The 17,354-nt window shown below is 37.3% G+C and overlaps 1 protein-coding gene across 7 annotated transcripts in view; it reads left to right on the forward strand.

The window, feature by feature from the left end:
• Positions 1-17,354, forward strand: part of pacsin3 (protein kinase C and casein kinase substrate in neurons 3) — a 52,415-nt gene that overhangs the window by 18,355 nt on the left and 16,706 nt on the right. For 6 of the 7 annotated variants that reach the window (XM_048185599.1, XM_048185594.1, XM_048185596.1 and 3 more), the window contains 5 exons: positions 7,450-7,550; positions 10,251-10,407; positions 11,902-12,137; positions 13,464-13,619; positions 14,248-14,423. In XM_048185599.1, the coding sequence (XP_048041556.1) occupies positions 7,497-7,550; positions 10,251-10,407; positions 11,902-12,137; positions 13,464-13,619; positions 14,248-14,423 (779 nt within the window). In that variant the 5' untranslated portion in view covers positions 7,450-7,496. Of the gene's footprint in view, positions 1-7,109; positions 7,129-7,449; positions 7,551-10,250; positions 10,408-11,901; positions 12,138-13,463; positions 13,620-14,247; positions 14,424-17,354 lie in introns of those variants that run through there. The other variant, XM_048185598.1, reaches the window with a different exon arrangement.

Genomic DNA, 17,354 nt, shown 5'->3' on the forward strand with positions numbered 1-17,354 from the left:
GCTCTGGATAGGCACTATGGTTTGTTGTTTGCCATCAAGGCGGTCCAACACATCTTTTACGCAGTAGATCTGAGAGCTGCCTGCTCTTCCCTCAATGTTTTGCTGACACAGCCGTGTAATTACAGCCGTCGCGGTCACTCCTCTCCCCAGACATACCCGTTTTTAGCTCGGATCTCCGTGGGAGTGCTGAGCTCTTTTACATCGATGTGATGGACCAAATCAGAAGCACTGCTGTACAGCACAATAGAGAGCTGCACAATGAAAAGGGGGCCGCACTCCTCCCTGCTTGTATTTCAATTTTACAGCTCTAGGATCTCGGTGAACATGTCCATTGTGTTGATTTACTTGTTGCTAGGCTCTTTGAGCCATGGCCCTGACAGTGGGTATTTGACACGTCCAGTTAGAACCTAGAAGTCCGCTATTCTCAGCTGTTGGAAATTGTTGCCTGCTAATGGAAGAGGGTTTTTAGGATCTGCTGTGTTCTCGCTCCAGCTTGGCGGGATCTCTGGGGCTTTGATTATTTCTGGAGTTCAACATGACACAGCTGCTCGCTGCTGTACTTACAGTGTGACATGCTCCATGGGAATGGGTGTGTCTGGCTTCTTCAATGTCTTGTGCACATATTGTTAGGAATGCTTTGTGCTTTTTTTCCTCCTCCTATTTCCTTGTAGTTTTTGCATAGTTCCTTGTATATTTGTTAGAACCAATATTGGTTACAGAGTATATATAATATATATATATATATATACTGTCTATTTAAAAAAATACAGTATATGCAACAATGTGCAATTCAAACACTTTTTCACAATTTTATTCAGGTATATTCATGAGGGTTTTTCACACTTTCAACCTGGGTCATTCTAAGCCCCGGGTAAACGGAATCCTGGGTTATCTTGATTCAGTTTTCACATTGCTTATAATTTACCCGGGGGGTTAACGATTAATCCTGGGTATTCGTACGCTGCCGTTTCACACTGTGCATTCCTAAGCCCTGGGTTAACATCCTTATTTGCATATTTGCAATATCACTGTCGCTGATTGGACGAACGCCGCACGTGATATGCTTATATAAGGCCTCTAGAATTGCGGGTCATCATATTATATATTATTGACTGTACTAGGGTTGTCAAAAGTACAGACTTTGCTTCCAAGTCGTTACTGAAATTTTAAAAATGTAACAATACCAGCATTTCCCTCTAGCATTTTTGAGCGCTGTTGAGCAGATTCTTAAAAACCTCTGATTGGTTGTGTTGACGTGCTCAACAGAAATGTCTGTGATTGGCTACAATGATCATTGCTTTAAAAACATGTTGTAAATGGACATCTGTGACGCTCTTCATCGAGCGCTTACACAGATAAACACGGGAATGTTTGAAAGCAGGCGTCTATCAGAAGATCACTTATATATCCACTGATGGATCCGCTGAGAGACGCCCGCTTCCAAACACTCCTTGTCTATCTATATCTGTGTATTTATGTTTTTGAAGCATTGATCATTGTAGCCAATCACAGACATATCTGTTGAGCATGTGAACACAATAGCCAATCAGAGGTGTTTAAGAATCCGCTCAACAGCTCAAAATGCTAGGGGAAAATACTGGTATTGTCACATTTTTAAAATTTCGGTACCGACTTGGTACCAGTGTCGGTACTTTTAACAACCCTAGATTGTACTATCAAGTTTATCCTGAATGGACATTTCAGACTATAAAGGTAAGAGTGAAATGGTCTCTTCACTCCAATTGTCACGTTTTCTCTCGCCATTTCACTCCCCAAAATTTTTGATGCTAACCATGCTTCTAAATTACAAGTGTGAAACGTTTCCCTTGTTTAAAAGTATGGTTTAGAAAGATAAGTCGGGGTTAGGTCACTTTGCTTCCGTAACATGTCTTCTTCCGGACTAGTGAAAAGAAAACATCCAAAATACACATTCAGATGTTTGTTTTATTAAACTTTAATAAAAAGTGCAGATTTGTCTGTAGATTTTCTTACAATACATATTTTTTTTCTCATGCACTGAGCCAGAAATCTCCACTTCAGTAGCACATATACCTTTTTTTCTGAATATATTTATTTTATTCTATGTGTATTTTCTGAGGTTTTTATAGAGGGATTTGTTCATATCATTCACCTGTTTGTTTTATATAACAATTTATTCCTACAAATATATTATAAAGAAATGTTTTTTTTTAATATCCTTTTGTTCTGTCCAATGGAACAATGGAAGTTAAGTGTTAATTTGGTTCCCAACGTTCTGCAAAATAAGTAGTCCTACTTGTTCTGCAAAAGTCAAGTCAAGTCACCTTTTATTTATTGTGTCAAAGCAGCTTTACAGCGATAACTGGAAAATAATTTTGGCTGCACAGCATCTCTAGAAGAAATTGGTGTCATTGTCCAGCTTCAGTAAGTTCAGTATTGATTCAATATGTTGTAAAAAATCATTAGTTTTTTATTAATTTAGTTCATTTATCTCTACAGCAGCTCTGGAGAAAACTGTGATGTCATCGTCCAGCTCAGTTCAGTTTGCATACAATGGTGTCAATGCAGGCAGATCAAAAACATTGTTGAATATCAAGTGTCCCTAACTAAGCAACCCAGAGGCGACAGTGGCAAGAAACCCAAACTCAGTCAGGTGTTAAAATGGATAAAAAATAAAAAAAACCTTAGGAGAAACCAGGCTCAGTCAGGGGGCCAGTTCTCCTCTGGCCAACATGATCTATATATATGATTATGATATATCAGGCAGAGTTACAGGTCATAAGTCAGATATGGATCGGAACAGTCAAAATATTTGATCCCATTCCATCTGGTTAAAGATCGGATTGATTATGCCAGCATGGAAACAGTTTTGTTGAGGATCTGTGTCACTGGCTGTCATGTCGATGAGGCCTTCACAGGGGATAGTTGATACAATCTAGCTGACACTTCAGGGATGTGTTGTGGTCGTGTTTAGGCACAGGTCCTCCTCCTGATCTGGATACGGCCTGGATCTGGCTAACTATGGTAAACCTCGGGATAAACGGAGATTAATATTAGCGTAGATGCCATTCTTCTTATGATGAAAAGAAATAAAGAAAGAGAGAGAGAGAAAGAAAGAAAGATTCTCATACAGGTTTGGAATGAAATTTATTCCTAAATACCTAAGATTTTTTTTTCCTGGCTTACAGTATTTAATGATTTATGGAATAATAAAAAAGCGATATCCAAAATTTCCCCTCTGTAAAATCCTTTAACTCTAGTGTGTCTAGTGTGTCATTTTTCAACCTGGTTTTATCCAATGTTCAGATGTATATACTCTTAATGTTTGCAATTTAGTGCATATGTAAAGGGTTAGTTCACCAAAAAATGAGAATTCTGTCTTTAATTACTCACCCGTTCCACACCTGTAAGACCTTCGTTCATCTTCGTAACACAAATTAAGGTATTTTTTGATAAAATCCAATGGCTTGTGAGGCCAGCATTGAGAGCAAGTTAACTTAGATTTCAAATGCCCAGAAAGGTACTAAAAACGAAAACAGTTCATGTGAGTATAGTGGTTCTATCTTAATGTTATGCAGCGACGACAATACTTTTTGTGCGCCAAAAAAACAAAATAACGACTTTATTCAACAATATCTAGCACTCATCACTGAACTAAATACTGCTTCATGAAGCTTCGAAGCTTTACAAATCTTTTGTTTCGTATCAGTGGTTCATAATTGTTGCATAATCAGGTACTGTTTCACATACTTTTTTTAAATGGTAGGCAGTATTCTATGCATACTACACCATTAGTGATATGCTAATATCCTATAGCAATGGTAGTATTCCAAACATTACTCTTTGATTTTAAATTAGCAACTGAGGTTCAAGTGAAGTTCTCATATTAGCGCTCCTTCTGGCGTGTTTGTGGGAAATACCATCACCAGGAGTTGACTTTCCACTCCCGCCCCTGCCTTCACCTCACAGGGAGGAAGTTCAGGGGAAGATATCCAAGCTCTCTTTATTTGCTGGAAAACAACAAAATGTGTGTCCCAATTTTTACTAATGTACTATTCTATGACGTTTTGTAGTGTATATATATAGTGCTAGTAGTGTGTTCACACTAAAAATTCCAAATGGAAAGTACACTTAAATTCCTGGATGATGCACTTAATTAAGCAAAAAAAGAAGTGTGGAATGTTGGAAACTTCATACACTCAACTGTCACATATTTAATTACGTAGTGGAGGGGGAGGGGCTTCAGAATCTGATGTTGAATGACAAAATAACCTTATAAAACTCATGCACTCCATGGTTGAGTACATAAGTACATAGTGTATAAGTGCATAGTGTATCGTGCGTCATTTGGGACTCAACTAAAGACTACACCCTATTTGCCCAACTGATCTTCAAGGACGTGAAGTCTGGTGCAGATAACAAATATGTGAAAAAATAAGGTGTTTTTTGAACATTCAAGCATGAAAATCTAGTAGAGCTGGTAGAACAAAATCAAGACTTTGAAAAAGGGCATAATAGGCCCCCTTTAAACCTACATGTAAGGTCTAACAAATATTTTAGCAAAATGTAACTGCGCTTCATTAGTCTGATGGGCACTTGTTTTTGCAAATATATTGATATGCCTTACAATGTCAATAATATACTGCCCAACCCTACCTTTGTGTCATATTTGAAAAGATATTGCAAACCAGAAATTGCTAAACAAAAGATTAAATAAATTGTCAAAATTATGCATCCATAGCAAATGCTCTTCACTACTCTGTTGGTTCCCAAGTCCCTCTTGAGGATGCTAATTTTCCATTAACATTGCCAGTTTGGCCTGAATTGGAAGCAGATGCTCCTGCAAGGCCGATCCCACTCCTTCCTCCCGTTTGTTGTGTCTGTTTGAGGAAACTATACAACCTTGGCTCAAACAATAAGTCGAGAACCCAAGGCCAGAAGTGGTGCTAAATGTATACAAGCACGGGAAGAGCATGTACAAGGTTTTTTAGATGTACACCTACTTGTGCTGTTTGGACTAAATATAGTTTATGCAGTAGCCAAAGCACTTAATAAACAGGTTATTTTAGGGCGATGAATAAGTGTTGCCTCCTATGAGCAATGGCGAATGGACACTTGCATGTCATCAGACATATTTTTATCAACATGTTTTTCCACACTCACTACGCATACACAGCAATGCTATAAAAGAACAATTTTGGATTACCCAAAGAACCTTTTAATAATCTAAAGAACCTTCCACTGGAAAGGTTCCATTGATGTTAAAATGGGTTTTCGCACCAGGTAGTTATAGGAACTAACCACCAGGGCAGTCCCCTGCGATCTAAATGTTCCCCTATGACCATTTTCCTGGTTGCATTCGCACCACCTGTAGGAACTCTGAAATCACGTAAGCCGTTACTTATGTCCTGCTGCTCTGATTGTTGTGCAGGACTTTAAAGATCATTATTATATGCCCCTTTTACAAGATGTAATATAAGTCTCTGGTGTCCCCAGGATGTGTCTGTGAAGTTTCAGTTCAAAATACCCCACAGATTATTTATTGTAGCTTTGTAAATTTGCCCCGTTTGGGTTTGAGCAAAAACACGGGTCCCTTTAAATGCAAATGAGCTGCTGCTCCTGGCCCCCTTTCCAGAAGAGGGCGGAGCTTTAACAGCTTATGCTTCGGTTGTTCAACAACAACAAAGCTGGAGAATCTCACGCAGCCAAAATGAGGATTGTCAGTAACGGTGTTCAGCCTTACATTGTTCAAACCGGAGTCAACACTGATAGAGAGACTCAGGAAGAAGTTACAACTTTTAGAATGAAACTAAACATTTCTGAATGGTTAATGGATACATTTATGTAGTTGCTGTGGAGTTGATTCAACTCATCGACTAGCATGTGCCGTCATGTTAATCTTTTGTGCAAATCCAGCATTGAATTGACCCTCGTTTGTGAAGCAGTCTGGTGCAAAATGACGGCATGGCAACAACACTCTACTACAACAACTCTTCCTCTTCCTCTTCTCTAAAGCAACCCAACATGGCCTCGCCCCCTTTATTGTGTGTTCTCAGGGGCGGGGTTTATGTAAATTTTGGGGTTTGTGATGTCACCCACCCAGGAAGAAGCTTGTTGTAGTTCCTACCGGTCATTTGTTGTAGTCCTTAAAAAATGATTTCTGTAAAAGAAAACATCTCCCTTTGCGTTGAACTTTGAGCGTCGTAACTTTGCAGATGTTGTTTATGCTGAAACTGCAACATTACACACTAACCGAAGTTAAAAAAGTGAAATCATTATCAGTCACCCTTTTATTTTGAAGGTGCTGAGTACGACTTAGCCAGAGCCTAAGCACACAGCTTTTAGTTTACGATCTATTTAACAGTCAACCAATCAATGTACACTTACGTCACTGGTAGTTCCTATTGTGCTGTGTTAGACTCTACTCTGAAGTAGGAGCTAATTTAGTTTCCCCAAAAGGCATTCCTAGAGCTAAATTTGTTCTCAATTCCTGCGGTGCGAACACGCCAAAAAGTGGGTACATCTGCCATTAGTTCTAGGAACTATGAAAAGGTTCCTCCGATGCAAAATCCCCCATTGGTTATTCATGGAACCATCAATGCCAAATAAAATCCTTTTATTTTTAAGAGTGAACACAAAAATAAAGATTCCATAAAAGGGGATTTTGACAGTGATGCCGTAGCATAGCCATTTTGGGTTCCCCAAAGAACTATATAATACTTGAATTTACCATTCTGACAAACAGAAAACTGCTTGGGTTGAAAGTGAGTCATGTGTGAGCTGTGCTTCAGACATCGCTATGCTATTGACAAGTCAATGGACCTTTTTTGGTGAAATATCATTAATGTATGACCACAACTTTAGTGTAAAGAACTTTTTAGTAATCTAAAGAAACTTTTGTCCACCATAAAGTACTTTTTTGTGCCATGGAAAGGTTCCATGGATGTTAAAGGTTCTTCATGGAAGCACCGATGCCAATAAAAAAAACTTTTATTTTTAAGATCATGCTAGATTCAACCAGGAAAAAATTAAAGGGAGGACCTGGGTGACTGTGGCATCATTTGCTTTTTTTGCGACTCCACCCAGAGTGGAGCGGAGAAGCTTCTACCTCACCTAGGTTGCCTTAGGCAGACACAAAGCGGCTCAGAGGTGAGACTGGCCTACGCTGGCTTCCTTTCAGTATTGGAATACAGGATTACTGTGCCTGGGCAGATGTCTTAACTGTAGAGGCCAAGGAGCGTTGGGTCACGAGAGGTTCCTGGCAAGACCGTAGTGAAATGTCTATGGAATATATTTCGTATGATTTACCACTGCTTAGTTTTTTGGATTGAACTTGAGGGCTTGTGCCATGTAGAGCAGAGACTGGATGAACTAGTTTCTTTCGTGGCAAGACTGCTGTCTTTGGTTGACTTATGCTGTTACCGACTACAGTCGATGGCTCTATTTGATTTCTCATGTTGTTCTTCACAGTTTGACTGACAGCCGCCATCATTCCGTGCTGCAAGGGAGACCCCAAAATGTCTTCCAACGGCGATCTGCAAGACGTTGGGAGCTGGGACAGCTTCTGGGAGGTAAGTATCCACGAACGCAAGGGCACACAGATCTCCCTGGTGGAGTGGGCCGCATACTGTGGCATCCAGCCAGGGAGTTAGAGACGGGAATGGATCCCTGCAGATCCGACATTTCCAAGACCTCTCTAAGAGCTTTTTGCACTGCTATTTTTCAAGCATACTTGGTCAGGTCTGTACTTGTCTTGGAGAAAACTTACAGATATGAAGGGCTCTTAGATAGTAAAGTGAAAGTAAAGGGTTTATTATGCCATCTGTCTTGTTGACAGTTTAGGGTTTTGTTCCCTCCATTTTTTTTTCCCCTAACAAACATCACATGGATTTTTTTGCACACTGGAGGACTTGAGGTATTATGTACCATGTACAGTGGGTGCGTCTCAATCAGCTCCCTTGTTCAGTAGTCAGGGCACTGATCAGGGAGTCGGCCATTTTAAGGGCTGTCTCAATCGCAAAATCCTTTAAGTGCACTGAAACTTTCGCTCCCTAAAAAGTCCCACAATGTACCGTGAAAACCAGGGAGTATCAATGCTCACTATGTTCGCTTAACGGAAGTTCTGAAGCGTGAAACTTAAATAACGTGAGAAAACTCACTACATATATACAACATGCGATAGATGTTTTTTTAAATTATTTAATTATATTTCAGCATAAACATACATCGCTAGAAAGGTAATGAACAATCTAGCTAACATTTTATAATTTATTTACAGCTAAAATGTTGCACATATATTTTACAAGCAAAGTATTTATCATAATGTATTTTGGTAACGCTTTAGTTTAGGGTCTAATTCTCACTATTAACTAGTTGCTTATTAACATGCATATTACTAGGGTATTGCATGTTAGTACTTATAAAGCACATATTAATGCCTTATTCTGCATGACTATATTCTACATCCCTTATTCCTATCCAATACCTAAACTTAACAACTACTTTAGTAACTATTAATAAGCTGTAATTAGGAGTTTGAGGCAAAAGTCGTAATTAATAGTTAGTTATTAGTGAGAATTGGACTCTAAACTAAAGTGTGACCTGTATTTTAAATAACACTTTAACATAATGTCTGAAAAATATCAGTTCTGCTGTTATTCGTAAATACCAGTAGTGATGTTGTACAATGAGGACGTGGTCATGTCACCGGAAATAGTCATCAGTGTCCCAATGTGTAGTGAGCCAGGGTCCTTACTGTCCTTACCAGTGCCCGAATTTTGTACATGATATACTGATTTATGGCTTGGAAGCTGATTGAGACGCACCCAGTGTGTTATGGATAAGTATTATGCCATGACTACTTTCAGTTAACTCCTCAGCAAAACTGTTTAGGTGTGGGCGATGTAAAACCTTTAACCCAGTCATTTATATGCATCATTTTGTAGGCTTGTCACCACACCAAATTGTTATAAATTTAACAAAACCTCACAGGTTTCATAATTCTCAATATCACCACAATATAACTTGAGTTAATGAATAAATTAATAATTATTAATGCATTATAGAACTACTCCAAGTATATTCATCATTACCCAAATATGTACAGTAAGCAGTATGCACTATATACCAACTGCTTGACTGTTATATCTTCAAAAAAGTTAAAGTATAATAGTTGGATCCAATGTAAAGCAATATATACTGTATAGCAAATCTCAGCAAAAATCGTCGTAAAATGTATTATCACACAGCTCTATTTATAAAGTTGAATACGTATCGTATATATTAACAATGTGTATTCTTAAAAGAGCTATATAAATAAATCTGATGTGATTTAGTAATTTAGGGGAGAAAGGTGAAGAATGCATTCATTTGTTGCATCACTATGTGTTTATACAGGGCCCATAATATACAGCTGCTTGTAATTGAGAGATACACATGTTAAAACTGACACTAAAAGTTTGTTTATGCTATAAGTTTATAATATAATTGTGTTTTTATGTCACAGACAGGTGTAAAAAAAAAAATAGACAAACATATTGGTCAATTGTCAATGTCTAAAACCATTTAAAGATTATCCATGAACTTTCTCTAAAATGGTAGCTGGGGTAAAGTGTGCCAAAGTGGGGTAAGCTGTGTCAATAGCTCAACTAATAATGCTTCAAATGCTGCACTATTAGAAAATGTTAACATTGTTTCACTTCTAGTATTATAAATATTAATTAGAATCTGCAGCACAATAAGACTTTTGGGAAAGGATCATGTTTTAGTAAAATTCTTTTTTTCTGATTTATATTCGTTTATATGTATTTGAAATCTAAATTATTAATGTATTTACTTATAATTCAACTTACCTTTCACATGACACAACTTACCCCAAATGTGCATCAAGTTGTGTGAACCTTTTTTTGAGATTTGTCATAAATGTCCATGTTTATAGATGCTTTCTTCTCATTTCACTTGATGACCAAAATATAAATGCTCTCTTGTTTCTCCTTGCCTAGAGGAAAACTTAAGTTAAACCTTTTACTCCACTCTACCGTAAACTGTTTTTGTAAGTTACAGGATAGAGTCAAAACAAATCGAATCCTAAAATCTTAAATTTAATGAATAACCTTTATTAGACTGAAATGTAATTATTCACTGATATTCCTAGCTGTTAATATGTGTGACCTGATCATTGAGGCAGTGAGTTAAGCTTGAGAACAGGATTCAGAAATTAATCTGCGTGCAACATTTTAGTATGACTCTCTAACATGACTTTCGTTGGTTAGCCTGGGAACTACAAGAGGACGGTTAAGCGCATTGACGATGGCTACAAGCTATGCAACGAGCTGGTCAGCTGCTTCCAGGAGCGGGCCAAGATTGAGAAGGGCTATTCCCAGCAGCTGAGTGATTGGGCCAGGAAATGGAGGGGTGTTGTGGAGAAAGGTCAGTATGCCCTTGAGTTTCATAGGTCATCGTCTTAAAGTAGACGCATCCCTCTACAGTCACATCAACACATTCTATACTGATGAGCTGATGAGTGCCTCTGTCGAACAATTATAAATCTGTCTGACATTTCATTCACCCTATCAGTGCCCACCCTTAATAGCTGCACAGTAGTTTCTAAGTTTGGGGAAAAGAAGGTATGAATGTAATATACAGTAATGCTGCCTCTGTTGCTTATGTTGTTTGTCAGTGATCTGTCATGTAGTGTTGATGTTGTGTGGAATCCTTGTATCTCGAAAAAATCTACTACTTTTCAGGAAATGAAAAAAAACACTATTTTTTAAATAGTTAAATACTGTTGTCAAACTTGATATTGTGTCTATTATATGTGGTATTATTAACATTTTACCAAAATCAAGCTCAGATGGAGTTACAAGGTTTTTGACCCGTGAATTTTGGACAAGCGTGTTTTGTCCGTCATTAGAATGGCCGCATATGAGGCAGTAAGCATTACATTTCATCAACTTAAGTTTACAGCTATGTGGGTTTTTTTTCTGTCGTTTGGCCAAAATCTCATTTTATAAAAGATGAAGTGCTTCGCACAGGCTATTTAAGATTACCAAAAAGCTTGACTAAGATACTCTTGTCCACTCCTCAAATACATAAAACATTAGCCATTATATATAGTGTTTTGTGTACCAGTTCTTTATTTATCCTTGCATTGCAAACAAGCAGAGACGGTCCTAAATAGTGTTATCAAAAGTACCTACTCAAGTCAAAGAAATTTAAAAAATATGATGCTTTGAGAACTGTTGAGTAGATTCTTAAGCACCTCTGATTGGCCATTGTGTTCACACGCTCAACAGATATGTCTGTGATTGGCTACAATGATCAACGCTTCAAAAATGTTGTAAAAAGACATCAGTGATGCTCTTCACTGAGCGCTTACACAGATACACACGGGAGCATTTGAAAGTAGCCAATCACAGACATATATTTTGAGCGTGTGAACACAATGGCCAATTGGTTAGATATTTGCAAAATTCACAGACAGACCTAAAAGGTGACCAATCGTAATGATTTAGGAAAAAATAAAGAAATATGGAGAAACAAGTTGCACGCATGGGTGTGTTTTCAGCACTTGCAAAATAACAGTAGGAATAGTGAATCCTAAATGTTGGATTTGAAAAATAAACTGTAAATTTAGCCAGTGTAAACAAAGCCACTGTATCTTGTACTGACCTTAAGAAAAGTCGTGGATATGAGTGGATTACCTCCCAGTGAGAGCCTCAGGCTGGACACATATTCAGTAACCAAACCATGTGACCTTAAAGGGGTAGATGCACTGACATATAATTATAATAAGCGGAGCGAGATGTGTATCTAGAGAACAGAAAATATTATACAAACTTGGGTTTTTTTTTTTTAGTTAAGCAACTATCCAGTGTGTAATAAGCTGCCAGATAAAGCCAAACTCTGATTTCTCTCCTGCAGGCTCACAGTATGGGACTCTGGAAAAGGCCTGGCATGCTTTCATGAATGCGGCAGACAGACTGAGTGAGATCCATATGGAACTAAAAGAGAAACTGGTTGTTGAGGACAGTGAAAAGATTAGAAACTGGCAGAAGGATGCCTTTCACAAGCAAATGATTGGTGGATTCCGTGAGACCAAAGACGCAGATGAAGGCTTCCGCAAGGCCCAGAAACCCTGGGTCCGAAAACTGAAGGATGTGAGTCTCCTTATGTGCAGAATACTACACCATTAGTATGGATTTCATAGATTAAATGATGGCAAAGAGAACAAAAGAAATCCGAGTTTAAATCCACTTTGTCTTTTTTTGTTTTTATTTTGTCTTGTTTTTAAAGCTTACCCAAAATGAACTGATTTAATGTTCATCTACTGAAATGGAATGTAAATTTAGACAGTAATACTTGACAATAAGGTTTCGTTTGTTAACATTAGTTTTCATTGTTAGTTTGTGTTAGTTATCTATTGTTAATGAATGAAACCTTATTGTAAAGTGTTACTATTTAGATGAATGCCAGAAATCTGCTTTTTCATGCAACACTTAGATGATCATCAGCTCCAAAAAATGACCCAAAACAGGGTTTCTGCAGGTCTTAAGTTTTAATTCGCCCTTACACAAATTAAGGCCTTAAAAAGATCTTAAATCAGACCAGAAAGTCTTAAAGTCATGGTATTAAATATTGCATGCATTGCAAGAAAGGAATATCTTTCTCAGTTTTTTTGGTTCTGTTTTCCAATACAAATATCTAAACATCTTTAAATAAAGATAGATTTACTTGAGATGCAAATGAAAATATCTCTGTGTGTTTCAAAATTTCCCTTTGAATGATTTTTCTGAGCCCATTGGCAGAAATTTGTTCTTGTTTTAATCATAAACTCAGCACATTTTGATCAATTTCACAGAAAACAAGACTTTATATATCTTGATTTAAGAATCTTTAGACATTTGCACTGGAAAACAAGACAAAAATACTGAAGAAAAACATCATTTTTGTGCAGAGTGATCAGAAGGTACAGTAAAAGATATTTCCATATTGAGAGCAGAGAGATTGAAGCTACCGTTTTGTAAAAATAAATAAAGTAATGGATATGTTAGTAGTTGTTGTTTTGTTTTTTTTCTTTTAACTCTGAAGTGTTTCTGCTTAGACATTTACATTTAGAGAACATATTGACATCTGTTCCCTTCAATTTATTCCTTACATTTTATTTACTTGGTCTTAAAAGGTCTTAAAGTCTTAAATTTACCTTCATAAACCTGCAGAATCCCTGAAAAACAACATTTGGCTGGTCCATATGCTTTTTGTTAGTTATATTCCAAGTCTTCAAAAGCAATATACTAGCTTAGTACGAGAAACAGACTGAAATTAAGTTTGAAAACCGAAAATCTCGACCACCATACTGTAACATTAGGGTGAATAGATGATGGCAGAGGTCTATAACAGTGTTTAAAGTGAACATATACCGTGTACCACAGTGTATGTAGTAATGAGTAAATAGTATGGTTGTGTAAATATTTTCTCTGCGATAGGTGGAGTCTACCAAAAAAAGTTATCACCAAGCCCGGAAGGAAGAGCGTACGGCATTGACCCGTGAAAATCATGCCAAGGCCGACCCCACCAAATCCCAAGAGGAGGTCCGCAAGTTCACAGATCGCCTGGAGAAATGCACCCAGGAGGCAGAGAAGGTACCGTGAGAAAAAGCTCAGACACAACCGTTTTAGTCATTTTAATTTTTTGGAGGATTTTGCATTAAGTCGGTAATTACTGTATGGGAAGCTTGTCAACAAGTGTCCATGTCTAGGTGGAAGGAGATGGGTGGGGAATGAAATGACAGAATTTCCTTAAAACCTAGACAAGACGTGGCTTGCTTGTTGCTAGTGCCAATAGTAAGGCCCATGTGATGATGATGATGTCTTTAGACTTGTTGTGACAATGCTAAGTTATGGGTGTGAACAACATGGGTTGTTGAATGTGTAGTTTCATTCACAAAACTACACTTTATGCCTTCGGTTTCTACCTTCTCAAAGGTGTGAAGAGAAACACCACCTGATTTTATTTTGCTTTGGTTTCCATAATTTCTAAAAAAAGGAGACTTTGTCTATCTTTCAGATAGTCATGAGACTCATATTAGTCCATTTTTACATTTAATTTAGATAATCCAGTGTGATGTCCAAATGAAGAAAGTGGTACAGCTTGCTCCTTGTGAATATTCATTGGTCCATCTGAACAGGAAATTCTGATCTTCAGTAGTGCCCCTGTGAACTGTCCCATGACTTTCTTGTGTGTTTTATTTTTTTGGATATTTTTTCTCAGGCTAAGGAGCGTTATGAGAGAGCCCTGGACGAGCTGAATCGCTGTAACCCACGTTACATGGAGGACATGGAGCAAGTGTTTGAAATCACCCAGGAGGCAGAAAAGAAGAGGTTGCGCTTTTTTAAAGAAGTTCTTCAGGACATACACCAGCACATGGACCTCTCCAGCAATGATGGGTTAGTCCCTCTTCACAGTCTACACAGACGCTTATCTTACAGGACAGCGTGCTAATTAATATGTTGGATTTGAAAATCTTTGTGTCTGCAGCAAGTCCATTAATAGTGGTTCACACACACCAACCAAACAAACAGTCATTTAGAGTAAAGTCCAATAGAATATAATGTTGCTAATAATACTGCATAATAAATATAGCATGCACACATTATGTAAACTTTTTTTACCAATCGATACTTTTCAATATTGAATACAGTATGCTGATATTCGAAATCGTTCGTAATCGCATTTCCCTTGACTTTATCCACCATCTTGGCTAATAATGTTCACTGAAATCTTCACTGTGCATTCTGGGATTGTATGTGATGCTTCTATAGAATGTAGTTAAAATCTATTTAAAAGAGAGCTTCCAGTAGACCTTAATCAGGGTATTTGCCATATTTGATTTTTGACCGGAATGAAAACGAGGCTGCGAGGGATAGAACACAGTACTGTTGTTTAACAACAAACCGATTGTTCAGCTGATGAAACATCTTTCAGGAGACAAGAACTTCATAAAACATTTTTGAAAGTCTTGAAAATTACACGTAAACTAGGACCTTCATATGCCATTGTAAAGACTAAGGCCTATTGAGATTGTGTTAGCAATGTTGCTTGAGCTAAAACATGCAATATTCTAATAATCATCTGAACCAAATATTGGGTAAAATGGACTGTGTAAATAATTTTCATCGGTTCAATGCTTTTTAAATGAAATGATATTCTTAGAAGGGCTGGGCGATAAACAGTATCATATCAAGATCGTGATAAAATTTACGTCGGTGACTGATAAGCTCTGGACATTTTTACTCAGTATGGGTTAATCTAACAGCCTATCACACAGCAGAAATAAACACGACAACAGTCAGTCAGTGCATGTCGCCGATAAGTGATTTCTGTGTGTATCTGTGAATGAACGACGCAGTTTCGTCTTATACACACACACACACACACACACACACACACACACACACACACACACACACACACACACACACACGTGACGCTCATGGTGCTCATTGCCGTCTCAATATATGAGGACATGAACACTTGAACTTCATCTCCAGTCACTTCACAAGCTTTTCACCATTTCATTTGAGAAAAACTACCGTTAAATAGACACTGAAACTGAAACTAAAAATTAAAGGTCTTTATTATTATTATTATTATTATTATTATTATTATTATTTATTATTTCTAGGGAATATCATACAACCAAGATATTTTTCCTCCATGTTTTACATTTATACAGTTCTGTTGTGCAGCATCTTATTTGACAAAAAAGCAATGTTTTGTTGTAAATTGTTATATTTTTATTTGATTGCATTTTAAAAGCTTGATTAAATTGTTAAAGTTTATATAAATTTGTGTTAAATCATAAACAGAATCCCCCAAAAATAAAATGGAAAACACAGAATTTGAAGATGGATTTCATTAAATTAAATATAAACAAGTTTACATTCATTCTCAAGGAAATTCTAATTTCCTTCCCCATTAATGGAAAACGAATATTGTGATAAATATCGATATTGAATGATATGGGGAAAAAAATATTATGATATTTTTGGCCATATTGCCCAGCCATAATTCTTATTCAGCATTTATCTTGACTCTGTCTGCTATCTTTGATGAATTTTGTTCACTGAGCTCGGTGCAATGATTCCCCTAATCGTACTTTTAATTGGAATAAATATTGTCTATGGTACTTTTATGTACTGAACGTAATGATGTAGTTATAGGTGACATTGCTAGTTTATTTTAACTGATTTTATCCATGAAGATGTGAAAAATCTTAAAAGGCAGCAAAAATTTGGCATCCAACTGTTTCAAACAGCCTTGGTGCCAAGAATACACTCACGATGCCTAAAAATGCTATCTAGTTAGGGGACTCGCTAGAGTTTGAAACGGAGCCACTGAGAGACTGACAGGCACAGATGTCGGCATAGTTGTGCATTGAAAACTGACATGAGAGAAATGGGGAGCTCTGTCCTAAACATTTCTTAATGTCAAGTCCTCATTTATATAGACCATATCAATATCCTCAGGCTCTTGAAATAGTTTCTGGTGATTTATGTGTCGCATAGCTGAAAACTGAAATAAATAAAGAATGTTAACCATTAATAAGTGCTTATTTGTTTTTTCCGTGCTCTCTGCTATCATTTTGTTTACTCAGTGAGGAATTCTGAGCATGTCGTTGACTATTAACCAGGGTCATTTCAAAAGAGCTGAAAGCTAGGGCAACTCACTGCTTTTATTTGTTTTTTAATCAATGAACAAATAGCCTTTCGTTTTACGTTTCGGTGTTAGCTCTAACAGCGTGGAGTTACATGTTCAGAATGGCAACAAAAACAACACCCTTCAAACCTGTCTCTGCAGTTTTGCACAATTGTTTACTTTTGTTGAGCTGTAATTACAGGGCTGGTGCTGAGCTGTGTGTTAATCATATAGTTTAGTTTCATGTACAGGAATTTTTGTGTTTGCTTTAGCCCTCCCTCATTCTTTGAATTTCCATGGTACTTAATGGGCCAGGCCAGGCCTTTTGTTCTGGTAGGGTTGGTTATGAAACTAACTTTGACAAAAGAAACTATATTTTGACTTTTTTTGAAGAAAATGTAAGCGGTGCTTGGCTGAACAAAACTCATCGACAGGATGCTAGTAGTAATAGTACCTTAAAGGATAAGTTCTGCAACTGATGTTCTGCAATTCGCCACTGATGATCATTGTAAATGAAAGTCATATTTAGGTCATGACTGTCAGTTATTTGTGAACTAAATCTGCTGTAAAAGGGAGAGGTGTTTAATTTTACAGAAACATGTGGACATTTGGCTATTTTAGGTAAAATAACACACATTAACATCCATGCATCTTTACTCCCTGCTGCTAGATGGAAATTA

Source organism: Megalobrama amblycephala, linkage group LG3, assembly GCF_018812025.1.
Source record: "Megalobrama amblycephala isolate DHTTF-2021 linkage group LG3, ASM1881202v1, whole genome shotgun sequence".
Taxonomy (NCBI): domain Eukaryota; kingdom Metazoa; phylum Chordata; class Actinopteri; order Cypriniformes; family Xenocyprididae; genus Megalobrama; species Megalobrama amblycephala.